Below are 24,540 nucleotides of genomic sequence, written 5' to 3'. Positions count from 1 at the left end.
CTACGTCTCGGCCTCCCTAAAGGTCTTTTTCCCTCCGGTCTCCCAACTAACACTCTATATGCATTTCTGGATTCGCCCATACGTGCTACATGCCCTGCCCATCTCAAACGTATGGATTTTATGTTCCTAATTATGTCAGGTGAAGAATACAATGCGTGCAGTTCTGTGTTGTGTAACTTTCTCCATTCTCCTGTAACTTCATCCCTCTTAGCCCCAAATATTTTCCTAAGCACCTTATTCTCAAACACCCTTAACCTATGTTCCTCTCTCAAAGTGAGAGTCCAAGCTTCACAACCATACAGAAGAACCGGTAATATAACTGTTTTATAAATTCTAACTTTCAGATTTTTGGACTGCAGACTGGATGATAAGAGCTTCTCAACCGAATAATAACACTCATTTCCCATATTTATTCTGCGTTTAATTTCCTCCCGAGTGTCATTTATATTTGTTACTGTTGCTCCAAGATGTTTGAATTTTTCCACCTCTTCGAAGGATAAATTTCCAATTTTTATATTTCCATTTCGTACAATATTCCCGTCACGAGACATAATCATATTATTATTATTATTATTATTATTATTATTATTATTATTATTATTATTGTCATTATGGAGTGTAATTAGTTACCACTGCCACCGGGTATATACCCATTGCAGTGTGAATAAATACATACATACATATTCCGAAGAAATTAATATGTCCTTCGTGATATCCACTGACTACTAATAGTTCAAATACATTGAATATTAATTGCTACTTTGCGCAGTATTTTACAGAATGTTTACTTTAACCCTCATTACCCCTATATGACTCACACTACTTCTGCTCTGAATGGCACAAATGTAGGAACGTTGGCTATTTCTGACCTGCACGTGATACGAGTACACAATGACGTTCGGCATAGCGTAAATAAAGTACGGCTGCTATCAGTCTAGCGTCTCACACTTTTGGCACTGTAATTCATGCTTGCACATAGATCATTGGTTTTATGGCTGTAAGAGGCCGGGCACTGTGGCAAGGTCACGCGGAATAAAAAAAATGCTTGCTCTCCGTGATCACAGTATTTTAAATTCGCTAAGTCGGCTGTTAGTAGCGTATCTGAACTGTGAAGGTGTGGTTGCGTGATAGAAGTCCAGTCTGTTATCTCGGATGCTACGTCTGTATTGAAGCAGGGAAGCGATTAAAAAACGAAATACATTGACGTTTTAAGGTAAGAACAGTTTCAAAATAATTTTCAGTGCTTCAGATTTAAAACCTAAGCTGATACATATATATATTACATATTTTCGTCAGAAATATTATTATTTAACTGGTACCGAATATACCACGATATATTTCACATTTGTGCCACAAATAACCTAAAATCAGAAACGTATGAAAGTTACAAAGGAGAGCCTATTTCTTGTAATGTTAAGTAATACAGGGACATCATTTTATTTTTACTTCAATTTTTATTGTACCTGAGTTTTTGAATGTACTTCACTCCCACCCCTTCTACTAATGAAGCTCAACTGTCCTCCACACAGATCCAAGACCGCATATACAGTCATAGTAGCCTTACGGTCATAGTAAACAGTACGTTCCAAAAATATGTTCGCGTTTTCCAGTGACGAAAGAGCTGTCAATATTAAATCATTTCCGCACAGATACTGTCGTCCATTTGCCTACGTCGTATCCCGGTTTCCCCCACCTGCTTCTATTCGCCAGCTAGTGGCTGGGCTGTCTTAGCTTTTTTTCTGAGAACATTAATTTCTGTTAGGAATTGGACGTCTACGTAATATTATACAACTGTTTAAAATAACTTAAATAAAAGGGCCTCGTTAAGTAATTAACTGTCATGTTACGACATAACCACTTGGACGGACAGTAGATACTATGTCTGAGTAATTTTATTTTTCGGATCGGGCAGAAATGAAGATTGAATTTACAGTACGTAAGGTACTCTTTTATAGAGTGGGTACAGAATTATTTCAACATGAGTTACTAGTACGAAGGACGAACCTGGTAATTGGGATTAGGTACAATAGTCTATAGTGCGATAATATCCACATTATAACTGAAGCCTGTATCGAAATGAGCGGCCACCACTTTAAAAAATGTGTTTAAATATCCATATTATGATTATTTTTCAATTTAACTTCATTCTCTATATTGTACGCTAATGTGCTGTAGACAGTATAATATACACTGCATAATGAATACGTCCACATGGACAGCTCAATTCGTGAGTAAAAACACTCATTGTTAATACTGTACTGTATTTTGATTAAACAAAAACCTAATGAAAATGATCAAACTCAAAATTGCGATATTTCCTAGTTTACATAAATGGATGAACTACTTTTCTTCCCTCCTATACCTAGTAAAGTGATTTGTTTGTATATTACGCCAGTATCATCGAACTCCAGTCGTGGAAGGGGGTAGCAAACGGCGTTGATCCAGAGGTATAGCTAAGTTAATATTAAAAATGTTAGTAAAAATAAAATGATGTCCCTGTATATTATAATCATTCTCTCTGCCTTCAAGGTAGTTTACTTTTTCGTATAAACATCATAAACCAACGGCACGTATTCTAAATACGGAAATCTCAGGTGATGATGTCAGTTTTCCACAAAGACATCAAAACACAATCGTAATGCGAAGCTGTACAGATACGGAATCAAAAAATGGGTCGAGTCTTGTTATCAGTCCTGCTCTATCTAGGCAACATGCTTCGCAAGACTGTCCACAATCAGCACACACTTAGGCGCTCTTGTGTATTGCACATGCAACATGTGTTGTATCTTTAAAATTACGTGGCACATACATTGTTTCTGGGTGTGCATATTTCTGCCTTCCTGCAGCCAATCGAAATATCGATCGCTGGACTTTAGTCAAACAGAATTACTTTCACACTACTTTCATATTGCTTCTATAGCAAGGTAGAAAAATATGTTAAGAAAATATCGATATTAAATTCACACGCTTCCAAAAATTCTTGTGAACCGGAAAGAGAACTGACTGGCATAATTCTTTCATAAGAACCATGAAAGGAATAATATTTAATTACACCTCTTATGTAGAAGTGAAGCTTTTAATGTCACAAGGATGTTAGGTATTATAATTAATACAAACTACAGGGACATCATTTTATTTTTACTAATATTTTTAGATAGTCTTCCTTCTTCATGAAATCCTCGATGAACACCAATTCACCAACCCCAGAAGCTGACATGCACCCCATATCATCACATTTCCTCTACCGTGTTTAACAGTAGCTCGCAAATTCTTGGTTTTAATTTCCTCCTTAGGCTTTCTCCAGACCATTTGTCTACCATCGCTGCCAAAAACATTGGATTTACTCTCATCAGAAAAAAGAGCCTTTTTCCACCAATCTTCGCCTTTATTTTCATATTACTTAGCAAATTGAAGTCGTTAACGTCTGTTCATTTCACAGACATAAGGCTTTTTTCGTACTAATCTTCCGTTGTAGCCCCGTTTATGTATTGCCCTCTTAATTGTTTGGGCATGCACTTTTTTACCCGTAGCCGATTCAATTTCAGAAGCTAACTTCGGAGCACTTATACGAGGATTATTTTTAATCTGTCTGATAATAAGAGATTCTTCTCTGTCTGTGAGGACTTTTCGGCGACCTGTTTGCTTTCTCAGCTCTATTCTGTCCTCGTTTTTGTATCTGAGAATTATGTCAGACACTGTACTTCTCTTCATCTGAAGTAAATATGCAATGTTTCGAATTGTTTTCCCTTTTCCATGATGGAATATCACTAACTGCCTCTGATTAAATGTTGTTTGCTTACCTTTACGCCCCATTTTGTGTTCCGCCTTGCTCAAACGACAGAACAAGTAAGACTAAGTACTCTGGCATATTATTGAAACTCGGTGCCTCCACGGTGATCAACAGGGGTGTACAGAATAGGACCAACAGGACTGTCCGAATATTTTTGTTACGCAGTAAACTGTATATTTGTTAATTTTTATATAAATATGTTAACATACAATTTCATTAGCAAGCTCTTTTTATGTCCATATTATTCAAATTGGTTTATTTGACGTAACCGCAAGCGTAATTCCTGCGTTATTGCAAACATGTTTAGTAACATGCACATAAACATTTGGAATATTAAGTGTCCGAATAATTCTGTTACTCACTGTATATATTCATTGGTCCGCCTATCTGTCATCGACCTTCCTGTCTATCTACTATCTGTCTTTCTACAGTAGCGCTCAAAAGAATTTTGTAGTTAAAGGTTGTATGTTATCAGTACAGTTTGCATGCAGTTCCAACAACGCAAAGCACATAGTTGTGCCACTCAATGAGTTCGCGTCACGTTGCTGTGGTTACATATCTAGAAAACAGTCTAGTTCGTAGAATTTTAACAATATAAATGTATATTCCATTAGCACATAAGTATTTTGTGGTTTGATTTGGTGGCATGGTATATATTAAAAATTGGTGTTTAGGTATTTATATAGTGCTTGTGTATTTGTACAGTCCATTGAAAACATGTCAAAACAAAAGAAATACTCTGTGGATGTGAGACATGCTGTTTGAAATGCTTTGAAGGTGGAAAAATTGCAGTCTAGCTAAATATTTTGGTAAACCACAACAACTCTTGTGTGGAGTGAACGGAAAAAACAAGAAGGGTCAGTAGACAATAAGCCAACGTCTTTCGTCCTCGAAAAATGACAGTGAGGGATGACAGAATCATTTGTAAGCAGTCGGTTGCTGATCCACGAAAATAGGCTCCACAAATTAGGGATGACCTAGAGCAGCACCATGGACTGAACCTGCATGTCTCTGCTGTGAAACGTCGCCTAGTAGCTGGTGATTTATATGGGAGACGACCATCACAAAAACCACTCATAAATCCAAAAAATAAGAAGGGGCAGGTTAGTGTTTGCAAAAATGTATCAAACATGGAACACTACAGACAGGTATAAGGTGTTATGGAGAGATGAGAGTAAATTTAATTTAAATGATTGGTTGATTGGCAAACTTACTCGTGTTAAATTACATAAGCAACTGTGGCTTACAGCTGTTTCGATGCTTCTTCACAACATCCTCAGAGCCTACTAGATCTCGGCGTCATCTCGAAATTCGCTGTCTGTTGTGGGGGTGCGTTTGCGTGTTGAAAAGTGTGTGTGTGTTCTGAAATTGATCTGTGTGTAGAGAATTTCATCGGGGAGTGTTTTAATTTATTTTCTTCTGTTGGTGTGCATTATGTACGTCCACCAAAAAACCAAAGATACAACAAAAAATACCAGGCACCGACTATTAAGCACGATTATGGTAGCATCATGGTGTGGGGATGTTTTTCTATAAGTGGAATTGGTCCTCTAGTTCTAGTCCAAGCAAACTATTAGGGAAAACACGGGAATTCTATTTAAAGCAAGTAAAGAGATAAGTTTGGAAATAAATTCCGAAAAGACAAATTATATGATTATGTCTCGTGACCAGAATATTGTACGAAATGGAAATATAAAAATTGGAAATTTATCCTAGTATCTTTTAGAAACAGTAAAAAATATAAATGATACTCGGGAGAAAATTAAACGCAGAATAAACATGGGAAATATATATTATTATTCGGTTGAGAAGTTTTCATCATCCAGTCTGCTATCAAAAACGCTGAAAGTTAGAATTTATAAAATAATTACATTACCGGTTCTTCTGTATGGTTGTGAAACTTGAACTCTCACTTTGAGAGAGGAACAGAGGTTAAGGGTGATTGAGAATAAGGTGCTTGGGAAAATATTTGGGACTAAGAGGGATGAAGTTACAGGAGAATGGAGAAATTACATAACACAAAACTGCACGCATTTTATTCTTCATCTGACATAATTAGGAACATTAAATCCAGAGGTTTGAGATGCATGTAGCATGTATGGGTGAATCCAGAAATGCTTTTAGAGTGTTAGTTAGGAGGCGAGAGAGAATAAGACCTTTGGGGAGGCCAAGACGTAGATGGGAGGATAATATTAAAATGGATTTGAGGGAGGTGGGATTTGATGGTAGAGATTGGATTAAACTACCTCAGGATAGGAACCGATGGCGGGATTATGTGAGGGCGGCAATGAACCTCCGGCTTCCTTAAAAGCCATAAGTAAGTAAGTATTACATACTTGGACTTAAAAATTGCATTTGATCCAGAAGAATTTTCTATTATTATTTTACGCAAGATAACTCTGTTTAAACTGAATGTATTTTCGTACTATTTTTTTTATCTTACTAGATTATTTTACGAAGATTTATCAACATCTTAGGTTATTTAGCGTCTGAATGAAATGAAGGTGATAATGCCGGTGAAGTGAGTTCGGAGTCCAGTACCGAAAGTTACAGCATTTGCTAATATTGGGTTGAGACAAAACCCTGGAAAAAACCTCAACCAGGTAACATGCCCCGACCTGGAATCCAACCCGGGCCACCTGGTTTCGCGGCCAGGCGCGCTAACCATTACTCCACAGGTGTGGACTTCGTACTAAATGGATTATAAATAAATGCTTTTCAGTTATCCACAGACATTTTTTTTATCTTTATGTAGTTATGACACATGCTTTCTACAAAATACTTTTGAGCGCAACTGTACCCATCTGGCTATCCACTTTCCTGTCTATCTGCTTACCTCTCTATTTGTAAATCCATTATCCTGTCTATTTACCTATCTACCTCTCCCTATATCCACTTTCCTGTCTATCTGCTTACCTCTCTATTTGTAAATCCTTTATCCTGTCTATTTACCTATCTACCTCTCCCTATATCCACTTTCCTGTCTATCTGCTTACCTCTCTATTTGTAAATCCATTATCCTGTCTATTTACCTATATACCTCTCCCTATATCCGCTTTCCTGTCTATCTGCTTACCTCTCTATTTGTAAATCCATTATCCTGTCTATTTACCTATCTACCTCTGCCTCTATCCACGTTCCTGTCTATCCACTTACCTCTCTATTTGTAAATCCATTATCTTGTCTATTTACATATCTACCTCTCCCTCTATCCACTTTCCTGTCTATCCACTTACTCTCTATTTGTAAATCCATTATCTTGTCTATTTACCTATCTACCTCTCCCTCTATCCACGTTCCGTCTTTCTGCTTACCTCTCTATTTGTAAATCCATTATCATGTCTATTTACCTATCTACCTCTCCCTCTATCCACTTTCCTGTCTATCCACTTACCTCTCTATTTGTAAATCCATTATCCTGTCTATTTACCTATCTACCTCTCCCTCTATCCACGTTCCTGTCTATCTGCTTAACTCTCTATTTGTAAATCCATTATCCTGCCTATTTACATTTCTACCTCTCCCTCTATCCACTTTCCTGTCTATCCACTTACCTCTCTACTTGTAAATCCATTATCCTATCTATTTACCTATTTACCTCTCCCTCTATCCACGTTCCTGTCTATCTGCTTACCTCTCTATTTGTAAATCCATTATCCTGTCTATTTACCTATTTATCTCTTCCTCTATCCACTTTCCTGTCTATCTGCTTACCTCTCTATTTGTAAATCCATTATCCTGTCGATTTACCTATCTACCTCTGCCTCTATCCACTTTCCTGTCTATCTGCTTACCTCTCTATTTGTAAATCCATTATCCTATCTATTTACCTATCTACCTCTTCCTCTATCCACTTTCCTGTCTATCCACTTACCTCTCTATTTGTAAATCCATTATCCTGTCTATTTACCTATCTACCTCTCCCTTTATCCACGTTCCTGTCTATCTGCTTACCTCTCTATTTGTAAATCCATTATCATGTCTATTTACCTATCTACCTCTCCTTCTATCCACTTTCCTGTCTATCCACTTTCCTCTCTACTTGTAAAGCCATTATCCTGTCTATTTACCTATCTACCTCTCCCTCTATCCACTTTCCTGTCTATCTGCTTACCTCTCTATTTGTAAATCCATTATCCTGTCTATTTACCTATCTACCTCTCCCTCTATCTACTTTCCTGTCTATCCACTTACCTCTCTACTTATAAATCCATTATCCTGTCTATTTACCTATCTACCTCTCCCTCTATCCACTTTCCTGTCTATCTGCTTACCTCTCTATTTCTAAATCCATTATCCTGTCTATTTAACTATCTACCTCTCCCTCTATCCAATTTCCTGCCTATCTCCTTACCTCTCTATTTGTAAATCCATTATCCTGTCTATTTACATTTCTACCTCTCCCTCTATCCACTTTCCTGTCTATCTGCTTACCTCTCTATTTGTAAATCCATTATCCTGTCTATTTACCTATTTACCTCTCCCTCTATCCACGTTCCTGTCTATCTGCTTACCTCTCTATTTGTAAATCCATTATCCTGTCTATTTACCTATTTACCTCTCCCTCTATCCACTTTCCTGTCTATCTGCTTAACTCTCTATTTGTAAATCCATTATCCTGTCTATTTACCTATCTACCTCTCCTTCTATCCACTTTCCTGTCTATCTGCTTCCCTCTCTATTTGTAAATCCAATATCCTGTCTATTTACCTATCTACCTCTGCCTCTATCCACTTTCCTGTCTATCTGCTTACCTCTCTATTTGTAAATCCATTATCCTGTCTATTTACCTATTTACCTCTCCCTCTATCCACTTTCCTGTCTATCTGCTTACCTCTCTATTTGTAAATCCATTATCCTGTCTATTTACCTATCTACCTCTGTCTCTATCCACGTTCCTGTCTATCTGCTTACCTCTCTATTTGTAAATCCATTATCCTGTCTATTTACCTATCTACCACTCCCTCTATCCACTTTCCTGTCTATCTGCTTACCTCTCTATTTGTAAATCCATTATCCTGTCTATTTACCTATTTAGCTCTCCCTCTATCCACTTTCCTGTCTATCTGCTTACCTCTCTATTTGTAAATCCATTATCCTGTCTATTTACCTGTCTACCTCTCCCTCTATCCACTTTCGTGTCTATCTACTTACCTATCTATCTACCAATCTGTCTATCCACTTTCCTATTTATCTACTGAGGATTAAGTTAATTACACAGAAGCAATAAGAATACACTAAACATTTTGCTAAAGAAATGTAAACGTCAATTTATGAGCAGTAATGTGTTATTTTAATCTACGAACTTTGAAATACTCCGAGTCACAAAATTATACAATGAACACCAATAATGGAGGGAACTTGCATCCTGGAGCGAAACTGTGGACTCTTCTTGCCGATGCACTGTGACTAATTTAGAGTCTAGCCGACCAAAGGTTAACTTCTCTAAAACTAACTAAAACTAAGATAACGAACTTGTGTTTTGCAGGTCAGGACTTTCCTTCTGTGAGAGATAAAGGAGCGATGTGGACAGAAGTGCTGCTTCTCGCTACACTACAGTTTATGAGTACTGGCTTGCAGGGAGCAGAGAGTGCAAGGATATTAAGTCTCTTAAACGTGGCTTCGCCGAGTCATTATATATTCAGCAGAGCCCTAATTATAGCTCTTGCCAACAGAGGTCACCAGGTAATTAAAAAAATAATCTAGATTTGTAAAAGTGCCTTGTAATGTAATTACCGGAAACTGCAGAGTGTTCGACAAGTCCCGCATCGTAGGCTGATTACAAGAAACCTTAAATATCACGTCTTTGATTTCCAAACATGTATGGAGGCGGTACTTCATGTTATTTACAACGCGTTGTAGCTTGTCAGCAGTGATTTCACGAGTCTCATACGTAGGTATGAGCAAACAGAATCTCCGGTACTGGTCGCCCACTGACCACATTGGAACACCGGAGATGAAGAGCAAAGAGAACAGCGCATCATGATGCGGTGTGCTTTTAAGTTTACTGACACATGAAAATCCAGATCCAGTCATCATAATTGAGCCGTTGAGAGCAAAAGTGGTGTAAGTCAAAATTGGTTAACGAGGTTTAAAGTAAAAATTCTATAAAATACAGCGCAAAGTAGCAGTTAATATGTCCTTCGTGCTATCCACTGACTACTAATAGTTTAAATAAATGGAATATTAATTGCCACTTTGCGCTGTATTTTACAGAATGTTTACTTTAACCCTCATTTCCCATTTTTGACTTGCATCACTTATGCTGCTCTGAACGGCTCATGTTGGTATGCCATTAGAGATTCTCCCAGATAAATCGATACGTAACTCACTTCTTTCTTATCTCATAGCAATGTTATTGCTACGAGACAACGCTTCTACTGGGTGTTCATTTGAAAGTGTGTCATGACGTCACTGTTGATGAATCAGCGATTTGAAGCGAGTTTCAGCTTTTGTGTCAGAGAAGTTGCCTATTAATCAAAACGTTCAATCTGAACTTGAGAATGTGTACGGTATAACTTGAAAGTCGTAGCAACAGATGGCGGTCTGTATTGTCTGTGTGCTACCATAACCTCTTTCGAACTGTGTTTTGCGCGGCCAAGTCGTACGCAGGGTATTTGTTATCATCGGTTGCGTACGGCAACATTCCACAATACAAATCAAATGCTCCGTGTCCATGTTGACCGTAGAAGTTAATGTCAACAAATACGTAAGTAATCGTCTTAACCCTCTCCCCATATTCCGACAGTAAGAAAAAACTCACCTCAGTACATGTTTCGAGCCACCGGCGTGGCTCAGTCGGTTAAGGCGCTTGCCTGCCGGTCTGAAGTTGCGTTCGGGCGCGGGTTCGATCCCCGCTTGGGCTGATTACTTGGTTGGGTTTTTTCCGAGGTTTTCCCCAACCGTAATGTGAATACAAGGTAATCTCTGGCGAATCCTCGGCCTCATCTCGCCAAATATCATCTCGCTATCACCAATCTCATCGACGCTAAATAACCTAGTAGTTGATACAGCGTCGTTAAATAACCAACTAAAATAAAATAAAAAAGTACATGTTTCGAAACAGTTCACATTCCTGCCACTACCGGCGTTAATGTACGTATCGGTAAGTACTCTTCTGAATGAACACCGTACTTGCCGTACACCTCTGCGGAAGTGTAGGAAGATTGAATTCTCTAGGCTCATCGACGGCATACAGCGAGCCATGACACACTTTGAACTGAACACTCAGTATAAGTATGTATGTATGTATGTATGTATGTATGTATGTATGTATGTATGTATGTATTCACACTGCAAATGGGTGTATACCCGGTGGCAGTGGTAACTAATTACACTCAATAATGACAATAATAAACACACCTAGGCCCTAATAAAAACCAATAATTAATAATAATAATAATAATAATAAATAATAATAATAATAATAATAATAATAATAATAATAATAATAATGATAACGAGCATCCTAAATTAAATGAAGCATGGTCACTTAAAATAACATTTAAAATAAATCTAATTTGTATCTTAACCCTAAGATCGAACTAAGACCCACGAGTGTGACAAGTTCATACCTGCACAAGTACCTTTCGGCACTACACTTATTTCGCTGTCAACTCACTGCACTGATTCTACCTGATTTCACTAACACTTCTAACCATTTCACTGTTCAAATAGTTTGCACAACCATTTCACTGACACTACACACTTCACTGACACAACACACTTCCTCACTGATAGAACATATGTCTGGACATATGCAAATGTTTCATAGATGGATATAATTTTCTGCAAAGTCATATCACACCAACAAAAACGGTGAATCACGTGGTATTTTGGATTCTTCGCGTCTTATTCGCGTTATATTAAAACAAGTTGTGTTTTTTTCTAGATTTTAAAGAAAATTTGAGATTACATGCAGTTAATAAACGTGTGTATGTTTTCCACGCACCTATGTCAGAAGAACATTACATTATATGACTGAATATAACAGTGCATTATGCAACGAGCCTATAATGGTAGTAATTAAGACGCGAGTATGTTTATGAAACGAGCGCAGCAAGTGTCATAATTTTCATACGAGCGTCTTAATTACCATTATAGTCAAGTTTCATACGACTTTTTATGCTCGACCATATTTCTAACTTGAAATTATTATTCATAAGTATTCATGTTATTCTTATCTGACTGAGGAGCGAAACTGACCTTGTGCAATACCGCGTAAATTGTGAGATGTGCGCAGACGCGAAAGTATTGATTTTTTTCCCGAGAAACAGATGTCGATATTGACCTTGACATTGAAAAACGAGATGACAAATTGAATTTATTTGAATATTATTTACAATTAACGCTAATTATTATAGTAACAGAACTGACTTTATTTCAAATATAGGTGATTTATTGATTTATTGTTGTCTTTCGATTGCATATCCGAGAATAATCGATACTTGCGCTTTCATATTGCTACAATGGTATTTTTTGATTGGTGGAACACCTGAACTTTAATGAATAGGTGTACTTTAATGAGGTCCATTAAAGGGCTGCTACCAGGTGTATAATTACATTTCGGCATGGTCGAGCATAAAATAATTTATTATGCTTTAACGGAACTTGACACAACGCAACATAGCATAGCATGAATCAACATAACATAGAAAATAAAATGTTAACCGTGAGGTAACCGGACATAACAAATCATAGCATAAGATAGAAACTTATATTGTTGTCAATGTTTTTTCGTCTTACTTTTTCAGGTGACAGTGGCAAGCCCCGATGCCGGTAAGGATAATGTTCCTAATCTAACAAACATCAAACTGGAAGGAGTTTATGAAACACTCAGAGATGACTTCGATTATGAAAACTTTGGCGATGGTACTCACACGGGGGTTATTACCGCTTTATTTCAGTGGGTCTCTGCTCTTTGTCAGAAGGAATTGAACTCAGACGGGGCGAAGAAGCTACTCAACTATCCATCAAATGACCAATTTGACCTCATTATCGTCGAAGCCGCTTTCGGCGAATGCTTCTATGGGTTCATACAGAAATTCGGGTCCCCGCCTGTGGTTGCTATATCACCCTTCGGACTTACTCCGTGGATTGATGCAGCCTTGGGGATCCCAGACAACCCTTCCTACATGCCTGTTTCTATGCTACCTTATACTAGTAGCATGACATTCACACAAAAGCTCTACAATACTTACATTCATTACTACTATCTTTATAAATATCTGTACGTACATATTCCCAACATGGAAGCCATGGCGAAGGAGTTCTTCAAGCAGGACATGCCGTCTTTCGTGGATATTCAAAGAAATTTCAGCTTAGTTCTTGAAAACACTATATTCGGACTAGAAGACGCCAGGCCGTTGACGCCTAATGTAATACCAATTGGTGGAATGCACGTTAAAGAGAAGCCTGATCCTTTGCCGAAGGTACCTTATTATTATTATTATTATTATTATTATTATTATTATTATTATTATTATTATTATTATTAATTTCAGAGTCATTGCTTTCTGATGCATCTCGTTCCATTAGTCTCTCCTCTCCGACGTTTCGTTGTCTACAGGCAAAATATTTAGAATTGCAGTAATTCATACAGTCGTCTCTCGCCATGTACAGGGACATCATTTTATTTTTACTATCATTTTTAATATTAACCTGGCTATACCTTTAGAGAACCGGAAACACCGTTCGCTACCCCCTTCCATGGCTGGAGTTCGATTACACTGGCGTAAAACACAAACAAATCATTTTACTAGGTATATAGGGAAGAAAAGTACTTCATTCATTTACGTAAACTAGGAGATATCGCGATTTTCAGTTCGATAATTTTCATTAGGTTTTTGTTTAATCAAAATGCAGTACTGTATTAGCAATAAGTCTTTTTACTCACGAACTGAGTTATCCATGCGAACGTATTCATTATGCAGTGTATATTATATTGTCTACAGCACATTAGCGTACAATATAGAGAATGAAGTTATATTGAAAAATAATCATAATATGGATATTTAAACACATTTTTGAAAATGGTGGCCGTTCATTTCGATACAGGCTTCAGTCTTTTGTGCATATTATCGCACTATAGACTATTGCATCTAATTCCAATTGCCAGTTTCATCCTTCGTACTAGTAACTCATGTTGAAATAATTCTGTACCTACTCTATAAAAGAGTACCTTACGTACTGTAAATTCAGTCTTCACTTCTGCCCGAACCGCACAGATAAAATTACTCAGACATGCTACCTACTGTCCGTCCAAGTGGTTATGCCGCAGGATCGTAGAAAGTGGATAAATCACGTGCCAGTTAATTACTTAACGAGGCCCTTTTATTTAAGTTATTTTAAACAGTTGTATAATATTACGTAAACGTCCAATTCCTAACAGAAATTAATATTTTCAGAAAAGAGCTAAGACAGCCCAGCTTTTACAGAGGGGCGTGCAGAAGCAGGTGGGGGAAATCGGGATGCGACTTAGGCAAACGGACAGTACTTGTGCGAAAATATGATTCAATATTGATTCTGTCGGAGGACAGTTGGAACTTCATTAGTAGAAGGGGTGGGAGTGAAGTACATTAAAAAACTCAGGTACAATAAAAATTGAAGTAAAAATAAAGTGATGTCCCTGTATATTCTATGATTTTCCGTTCTTCTTCAGCTTAGAATTTACGTTCTCCACTCGACATCATTTCTTTATATTTTACTTTAATTTAGCTTATTATTTACTGTTGTTTAGTCAACTGTCCGAACAAACGATGAAAGAGTGATGGAACGGAGAAAAATTCTCTCCGGCGCCGGGATTTGAACCCGGGTTTTCAGCTCTACGTGCTGACGCTTTATCCACTAAGCCACACCGGATTCCACCCCGGCGTCGGACAGAATCGTCTCAGTTTAAGTTCCAACTCTTGGGTTCCCTCTAGTGGCCGCCCTCTGCACTACGTCATAGATGTCTATGAACGTAGGACTGAAGTCCACACATGTGCTGAGGTGCACTCGTAATGAGTGACTAGTTGGCCGGGATCCGACGGAATAAGCGCCGTCTTAAATCACGAAGTGATTTACGCATATCATATATATTATTTTAATGTACCGAAGTACATATGATATTTCCATGCAGATATTCTGCGTCATCATACGATGAAAGAGTAATGGAACGGAGAAAAATTCTCTCCGGCGCCGAGATTTGAACCCGGGTTTTCAGCTCTACGTGCTGACGCTTTATCCACTAAGCCACACCGGATACCCATCCCTCCGTCGGACAGAATCGTCTCAGTTTAAGTTCCAACTCTTGGGTTCACTCTAGTGGCCGCCCTCTGCACTACGTCATAGATGTCTATGAACGTAGGACTGAAGTCCACACATGTGCTGAGGTGCACTCGTAATGAGTGACTAGTTGGCCGGGATCCGACGGAATAAGCGCCGTCTTAAATCACGAAGTGATTTACGCATATCATATATATTATTTTAATGTACCGAAGTACATTTGATATTTCCATGCAGATATTCTGCGTCATCATACGATGAAAGAGTATTGGAACGGAGAAAAATTCTCTCCGGCGCCGGGATTTGAACCCGGGTTTTCAGCTCTACGTGCTGATGCTTTATCCACTAATTTCATCTTTGTTTTGATTTTCCGATAAGTTCACTATAATGTAATAAATTTCAATTGGACCATCAATGCTTATCTTATAAGATAAGCATAGATGGTCCAATTGAAATTTATTACATTTTATCCACTAAGCCATACCGGATACCCACTATATTATTTACTGTTGTTCTTTAGTCAACTGTCCGAACAAAGCTTTGAATCTCATAAGTGAAACCAATAATACATCACTCATTAGGCAACTAAGACAGGAGATATTGAGCTAGGATGACCAGGTCCTATATTACTTTATTGCATACATCGCTGACTATACTTCTTTCCATGTCTGACAGGAGATGTAAACATTGCCGGCAGAGGATGAGAGAAGTATTATTACTATTCAATCAATGGCAGAGTCTTATTCCACGCTTGTCTTGAAGTTGGACGGTATGAAGCGTTCTACACCACTCAACTTGAAGATAAACATTAAATGAAACCTCTGCCATTGGTTTAATAGCAATTATACTTCTCTCCTCCGCTGTCGGAAATGTTTACTTCTCCTGTCAGACATTATATAGAACGAAGTATAGTACCATATTACACTTATCTCACTTCATATGCACACAAACACTAATGGTCTTCCTCTGACATATGAGGCGTTCAAAGCTAAAGTGGATAAGTCACAAATTTTCATAAATTCAGTTTAATTCATTTTCTGATTATCTGAAGTTGGATCTTTTCCGAGTAGTAGTGGATCAAGTCTTAATTCCAAGCATTCGCAGGTAGGTGACACCGGTCACTTTTTTCTCAGATGACTAGTTCACGATATTCTGAGCCATAGTGGATCAAGTCACCAAAGCGTTGCATCAATTAACATCACAATTGTTCATATTTTATAAATCTATAATTTGAGAATGGAGCAATAACATTATTGCTAGTGAAATTAGATAATCCACTAGAGCAAGTTAACTTTAAGTCCTATTATCTCAAAACTACGTCTCATGGACTTGATCCAGTTTAGCTCTGAATGCCTCATATATCAAGTGAGATTTACTGCCCAATAGATGTGCACGTGCATGTCATTATTGTGTACAATATAGACATAAAGATAGGGGGTTTCCTACACTTGAGTACCGGTATCTGTTTTCTATCGCTACATGACTCCATATTTCATCTCTGAATAATTAAATGTAGTTAAAATCCATTATTAATATTATGCACCACCCAATTCTAGAAATTTACTCTACTCACATTAACATGTGGCTGCAATTTCTGAACAGATAAAGTGATACATGACTATTTCTATTCGACACATTAATTTCGAGATCTTGCAGTGGATATTATTTATATTTTCGAAATTTCCATCATCATTTTCATTAATAATACGAATATAATCCAATAAATGATTTCTTAGCATCGCCACAGATACACTTGATTGTACTTGTCACTATCTTTGTCAATAGAGAGTTCTTGAAATTTATATTTTCCCCGCCATTCATAAATTATTTTGATATGATACCTCTTGCACAAAAGGGGAGATCTATAACTGAAACTTGATTAATATATTTCAGTATTATTTGTATTTATCCTGGTAATAATGAACAGTTTGGCTCGTAGACATTTTGTTTTTGCAGCACTAACTTCCCATGATTGTACGAGAAGATTAGAAGAGAACGGCAGTTACGTAGACTTTCGGCTCCCCCTACTACCAATAATGCACAACACAATGTCAATACGGCGGTTGCTGTCGTCTGCGATACAACGAACTTTTCTGTTGAGTTTCGAGTTCATCATTTTTTTCCGGTTATTATATGCTTATTAAAGTTGTGTTAACTCTCGTAGTGGTTTTATATTTTATTTTATCCGTCATAGTATTTATTTTATTATTGTAAATATTTTTGTTTTATCACTATTATTATTATTATTATTATTATTATTATTATTATTATTATTATTATTATTAATGAATTATTTTGTATTACTAGCTTTGTATCATGTCCGTCAAGATTATTCTATTATTATTATCATTATTATTATTATTATTATTATTATTATTATTATTACTATTATTTCTATCATCAGCATTATTATTTGATCTCTGTAAAATTTATGTAGACTACTGGATTGTACCCGAGCACGAGCATATGCTCATTTCGGGTATCTATTCATATGTATTCATTTCAAATGTAAATTGTAAATTAATTTGAATTTGAATTCGAATAATTTTTAAATTACACCAATTTGAGGACCAAAGAAAATAAGAAAAATGATTTATCAGAGTGAGGATTGCAAAAAGCGCAATGTAGCACTCTATGTTCAAAAACTTTTCATGAAATAGATTCTATATCTGTGCTAAATTATTGGTTTCTCTTTTAGGATCTGCAGAAATATCTGGATGAAGCGAAGGACGGATTCATTTATTTTAGTCTGGGTTCAAACCTCCGGAGCGACGCTTTGTCACCAAGTCAACTCCAAGCACTACTGGGTGCATTTTCAGAATTGCCTCAGAGAATTCTCTGGAAATTTGAATCTGAAAATCTTCCCGGAATGCCGCCCAACGTCAAAATAAGCAAATGGCTGCCACAGAGTGACATCCTAGGTAGTATTACGGTTATATTCCTTACGGTCAACGTAGCCAATATACCATTATTACCCTACAGATTTTAAATAGATCAATTCTTTGCTTCAATTAGTACGTTACACAAAAATAATTAAGCACTTATTATTATCTTACATATTTGTGTAGTTTAATGCGATGTTTGTTATGCCTGGATAAACGGTGAGTCAAAGATATGACTAGGGACCGGATTTTTATGTAATATTCCTTTCAACCTAACAGTAGGGGAGAGTCGGGTAGTATCGGACAGCGGGTAATATCGGACAGTAAGTTTCTTTCATCTACCACACGATGATAGTACCTAATTGACATGGTTACGTTTCTGTGATGTCGCATAGAGAAACGTAACCATGTCATTCAGGTACTACCATATGGTGGTAGATGAAAGAAACGCACTGTCCGATATTACCCGATGTCCGATACTACCCGACTCTCCCCTATATAAATAACAAATCTTTGCGAATCTTGTAATTACCATTAATATATTAAAATTTGATACTACATATTTTTACATATTTACCCCACATTACATATTATGACATGGTATTACATAAATCTACATATTTAGGAATTTTATTCGTTTTTACTTCGCTGAAAGGAAAAAGAAAACTTCTGCTGGGGAAGTTTACAATTTGAAATACACAGATTTAAAAAGCCTTTTTATCTACCCAAGAAAGGATATATTTCGGGACGAAACATAACGTCCTTAGTTCCAGGAAGTAATAGAGGCACTCACCCCATAGCGCCCACTGTAAATATGAGTGAACAAAAGGCAACGTTTCTCATACAACTACCTTTTATTGTAAAAATTACTGAGAAAGTAGCGTTACCTTCATGGGGTGGAGGACATGATTTATCTCGAACTATAATTGTTCTACACACGTTTTAACAAGCCGTTCCCATGCAATTTGCAACCTACCCACCCTCTTCCTAATTCTTCCAGGGAAAACCCGTGTCAAGTCTGACATGAGACTTTCAGGTTATTGCTTGACCTCTTTATTTTAAATTTAGTAGATCAATAGGGAAATGGGATTTTCCGAGCAATTAGAAAGTATGGTTCTCGGCTTGAATAATCCTACCCTTCTGAATAAGACAGGAATGTCACTTCTCAAACAACAGTTTGTAAATGCCTATAGTTTGAGGTTTTAGTAGGTACTTGTTTCTTACAGGGAGCAGCTAAAATGCATATGTCCCACATCTCCTCTTATTTTCTCCTAATCCAGTAAAGCGAAACAGTGCTTGCAGTACTGTTGTGTCATTCATTTCACTCAGTCCTCTAGTTTTAGTGCTTACAGTAGGCCTACCTACAAAGTGCAAGTGAGTTTATCTACTGATTTTAAATAACTAAAATGGCCCCTCTATCTTCAACTCTAACGACAAAAATTAAATCATGGATTGCAATGGACAAATCTTCAACTACAGAATGAAATGTGGTAATATGTCAAGTGTGCGGTAAAAACGTCGGTTGCTCTATGAAATCACAACTGGAGAGTCTTCCTTATCCTTTACCTGCCAGATATGGATATATATTTTCATGATTTTACATATTTTGGTACATATTCAGCTTATTTTTCTTACATAAATATATACATATTTCACACCTTGATAGCCTTACTTACTTACTTACAAATGGATTTAAGGAACCCGAAGATTCATTGCCGCCCTCACATAAGCCCGCCATCGGTCCCTATCCTGTGCAAGATTAATCCAGTCTCTATCATCATATCCCACCTCCCTCAAATCCATTTTAATATTATCCTCCCATCTACGTCTCGGTCTCCCTAAAGGTCTTTTCCCTCCGGTCTCCCAACTAACACTCTATATGCATTTCTGGATTCGCCCATACGTGCTACATGCCCTGCCCATCTCAAACGTCTGGATTTCATGTTCCTAATTATGCCAGGTGAAGAATACAATGCGTGCAGTTCTGCGTTGTGTAACTTTCTCCATTCTCCTGTAACTTCATCCCTCTTAGCCCCAAATATTTTCCTAAGCACCTTATTCTCAAACACCCTTAACCTATGTTCCTCTCTCAGAGTGAGAGTCCAAGTTTCACAACCAAACAGAAGAACCGGTAATATAACTGTTTCTATTACATAAAAATCCGGTCCCTAGATATGACATATCCAAAGTGCAGACGGAAGTCCAAAGAACACGAAACATCCGTGCATGTGAAATCCACGAGAAGTTGGAAACTTCATGTTTCAACAAACGGTCGAAATATTTAGAACCTTCACCAATCACACCTGTAGCATTAAGTTCAAAACGAATGTACCGTGAATGAATATCGTTTGCAAACATTTTCAGCACATCCCAACATCCGCATGTTTATTAGTCATTGTGGCAAGATGAGCACATCAGAAACGATGTACAGAGGAGTTCCTATCGTCGGGGTGCCTTTTGCTGCAGACCAGTTGTTAAACATGCAGACAATCATCCGTACAGGCATGGGAGTGTTTCTGGATCGTTACACTATGTCGAAGGAGAGCGTCCTCAAAGCTATCAGAGAAATTCTCAACAATGCCAGGTACGATCCACAATTGTTTTCTTAATGCAATGAAGTAACGTTTCATTAATGTGTGACGAGATAAGGGCATACATGTACGGGCTACTCCATCTCAAATCGACCGAAATATAGAGAAAATTGACCTTGCAATTTTTAAATACAATGAAACTTTTTCTGTCCGTTGACAACTGTGATACAATGCTTTGTGCAAAGTTTGCGGCATCAGAACTTCATAGATTTTAAATTAAAAATATTTAAATTTATCGTATTTTCATAAAATTAGCAAATTTAAACTGTTGTGTCTCCGAAACTCTTTCACCCAATGATCAAAATCATGGATTATTTTGATGCTGAGAAGTTAAAGTTTATATTGACATGTAAACAGTTTTTCTTACTTTTTATGAAAATGGAGAAATTTAGATTTTTCTTCATTAAGACGCCTTTGTCCACGAAAAAATATTTTTAAAATATATGGCTAGATTCCGCATTGAAAGTACAAATAAACACATATTTTTTACTGGTGCAACGTTGATAAGAAAGTATTGAAAATATCAAATAAAGAAAATAAATAGTACGCGCGTGAACTAACCAGCTGGCTGTGAGGCGGGAGCTAGCCTAGGCAAGCAAGGCCAGAAGACATAAACACGTGATGTTTCGTCTAGTAGCGCATAGCTGGACTAGCTTTATCACAAGTTTTCATAAACACAGGAGTAAAATGACGCCTAACCATCGCTTACCTTCATCTCTCGGCCAGTTCGTGCGGTACTGCGCCGTTCAATTCAAGGCGTGTGAATATAATTTATTTAATACCCTCGAAACTTATTCCCGAGCCACTAAGCAAACAATGCCGAATCCCTCTTAATAATGCAAAGGTTTTTTCTCAATATTTTTTACATTTTTACAACAAATGGACAAAAAGCCTAAAAGTAAGTAAAATCAGATTATCTGTCTCTATGTATACAATAAAAATAAGGATTACTTCTTAACATAACCTACCAAATGTCAGCTTCAAAATGAGCTCTCGTTCAATGTTCTGCAGTAAACGGTTCCAGAGTTCTGAGCGCTGAAAGAGGCTTGTTTTTCTAAAATACGCTAAATTTGTCACTCAATAGTACGAAAACCGTTTGACTTTCGATAGTATATTTTTGAAAACGCACTCTCCTCACCACCTTGTATAAATAGGGAAAAAATTAGAGTATTAAAAAATGCGAGGTTTTTTACTGATCGATTTCATATGGAATAGCCCGTCATGGAGATTTCAGGTTTTCTCTGTGTTTTGGCTATGATGAAAGTTTTGTGTCTGAAAACGAGTGCGCAATTGTCTTCTTAAATTTCGATTTTATGTATTAACTTCAAGCACAGTATGCCGCTGAAGGCATGAAATTATAATCTACACATTTGGTTCATTTTGCTTGACAAGTCTCAAAATATAAACAAACGAAAAACTATATAAAAAGCCGAATTGAATAATAACAATAACATTAATAACAACAATAATAATAATAATAATAATAATAATAATAATAATAATAATAATAATAATAATAATAATAATGAATAGTAAACAATATTTTTACTTGGCAAACCTTTGCTACAAGCGGTTAAACCATACGAAAAGCTATATTATATGAGTTTATGTGAAATTATTGAATAATGACAAACATTCTACCATATGGATAAGAAGATTAAATAATTTCAGATAATTTGTATGTTCTGGTCACGTATATGACACTGAAGAACTTCAACACACATTTATTTTTTTCAGAAACATACTTCATAATTAAAGCTATAATTACAATCAATATTAAATTTAGAATTACAATATACAAACCAAAGTACTGAAACATTACCTGATTAATAAATGCTAGACAATTTATTGCAGAAATTAAGAACAACGAAACAAGTTTCTCTTTTTACTGAAGTACAAATTAAACATAACGATTCTGTGGTAGTGTATATATTTTTATGCTCGACCATGCCGAAATATAGTAATTATACACCTCGTAGCAGTCCTTTAATGCATGTCATTAAAGTACACCTACTCATTAAAGTACAGGTGTTCAGCCAATGACAAGTCAGCTTTGTACCGTTATAAAACCGCAAGTATCGATTATTCTCGGATATGCAATCGAAAGAGAATTAGCGAAAAGTCACGGAGGCTGGAAATCCAATACTGTCGCAGAAGATTATGCTCTGTTACTATAATAATTAGCGTTAATTGTAAATAATATTCAAATAAGTTCAATTTGTCATCTCGTTTTTCAATGTCTAATTTAATTTCAATGTTATATCAAAGTTAATATTTAGTTTACTCTGTAGGTTCTTATAGGGTATCAAGGTCAATGTGGACATCTGTTCCTCGGAAAAAATCAATACTTTCGCGTCTGCGCACATCTCACAATTTACGAGGTATTGCTCAAGGTCAGTTAGATACAAATAAGATGAATAATTTCAAGTTAGAAATATGGTCGAGCATAAAAAGTCGTATGAAACTCGCCTATAATGGTAATTAAGAAGCTCGTATGAAAATTGTGAAACTCGCTTGCGCTCGTTTCATAAACATCCATACTCGCTTCTTAATTACTATCATTATAGGCTCGTTGCATAATGTACTATTAAAATGCATGTATCTTTTCTATACGCAGCTACGCAGCCAACGCGAAGAAAATGTCGGAAATGTTCAGAGATCATCCGAACTCCGCCTTAGATCGAGCAGTGTTCTGGACGGAATACGTCATCAGACACCAGGGAGCGCCACATCTGCGTTCAGCAGGGGCTGAACTGTATTGGTACGAGTACCTTCTGCTCGACGTGTTGTTGGTTGTGGTCGCAGCGGGACTTGCAATAATTCTGGTAGTTTACTGGGTGTTCAGAGCATTATTAAATATGTTGTTCTCAAATCCAAGTAAGAAGAAGAAACAGAATTGATAACTTGAACTGAAATATAGAACTATTTCGAAAACTCTATCAATAATAGTAATATACGTTACAAGAGGGGTATGTTGACGTTTTCATGTTCGAGGAAAAGATTGAAAAAGCGAAATGTAGTTGAGCCTTTTTAATTTCCGAGAACATGAAAACAAACATACCGCTCGTGTATCGTACATTATTTTGTGCGAAGATCGTTTATTACATACCTGAAAGACGAATTTCTAATTAGTTGCAATGAAATCTCCATCTTGGTTTCTGTTTAATGACGGCAACTTTAGAAAACAAAAATATCTATACTCCAACAGACCGTGATATACGTCTGTCTTCCCCCCCCCCCCAGTCTATAAATGCGAACTTAAAAGAAACGGTAAGGTTATGTAACGATTTATTTTTTCAATTTAATATTTTAACAATATTATTTATATAACATATTGCAGTAATAACATCGGCATCTGGAGTCTTGTTGATTTTTTCACGGCTTCCTTAATGTTACTTGTATCAGGAATACAATAGCTTTCGTGGAGTAGTAGACTTTACTTAATTTTTGCAAATATTTAAAAACAATAATTAACATTGCAATTTAGGTGAAATTGCAGTGGTAAGTTTCCAATTTATAATTATTACTATGTTAAACGTCTCTAAAAATAATAAGTTAAAAGCCTAAAGCAGTAAAATGAATGTCGCGCTTAAGCGGTAAGAAGAGGGAAATTGTTATGTGTGTTACGTTGGGAATAATGAATGTGGTATTTCACACTTACCGCGTATTGGTTCTGTGCGGAAAACAAGCAAATACGAACGATCTCGCACAAAATTGATTTATTATAACGTTCTATTTTTATACATACTGTAAATAAATGGGATCAAACTCCCACTTTATTATCATTATTTGCATGCAAGAATCCAATCCTTTTCCTTGCTTCATCCTCACTATTGCTTGTGTCGTGTGCGACTTTACTCTGCACTAGTTTTAACATTTTAAGACTGGTCCGGAATAAACCGGGAACGGAAACGACAACGGAACAGTTTTACAATAAATATATATTTAAATGGAAGCCTGGAAGCATTCACAATTAACGAGAAGCTTTTCGGAGCCCGGGAATGAGAATGCG

At 36.7% G+C, this 24,540-nt stretch overlaps 1 protein-coding gene across 1 annotated transcript; it reads left to right on the top strand.

Annotated features, from left to right (window-relative positions):
* Positions 1 to 1,023: 1,023 nt before the first annotated feature.
* LOC138707604 (UDP-glucosyltransferase 2-like) lies at positions 1,024 to 24,302 on the top strand. The gene is made up of 6 exons (XM_069837244.1): positions 1,024 to 1,213; positions 9,279 to 9,475; positions 12,544 to 13,221; positions 17,754 to 17,976; positions 20,302 to 20,521; positions 23,146 to 24,302. Exons 2-6 carry the CDS (start codon positions 9,314 to 9,316, stop codon positions 23,426 to 23,428), a joined length of 1,566 nt encoding a protein of 521 aa, XP_069693345.1. The 5' UTR covers positions 1,024 to 1,213; positions 9,279 to 9,313; the 3' UTR covers positions 23,429 to 24,302.
* The last annotated feature ends 238 nt before the right edge of the window (positions 24,303 to 24,540 follow it).

This window comes from Periplaneta americana, chromosome 1 (assembly GCF_040183065.1).
Source record: "Periplaneta americana isolate PAMFEO1 chromosome 1, P.americana_PAMFEO1_priV1, whole genome shotgun sequence".
NCBI lineage: Eukaryota > Metazoa > Arthropoda > Insecta > Blattodea > Blattidae > Periplaneta > Periplaneta americana.
This window is presented reverse-complemented; position numbering and strand designations above follow the sequence as displayed.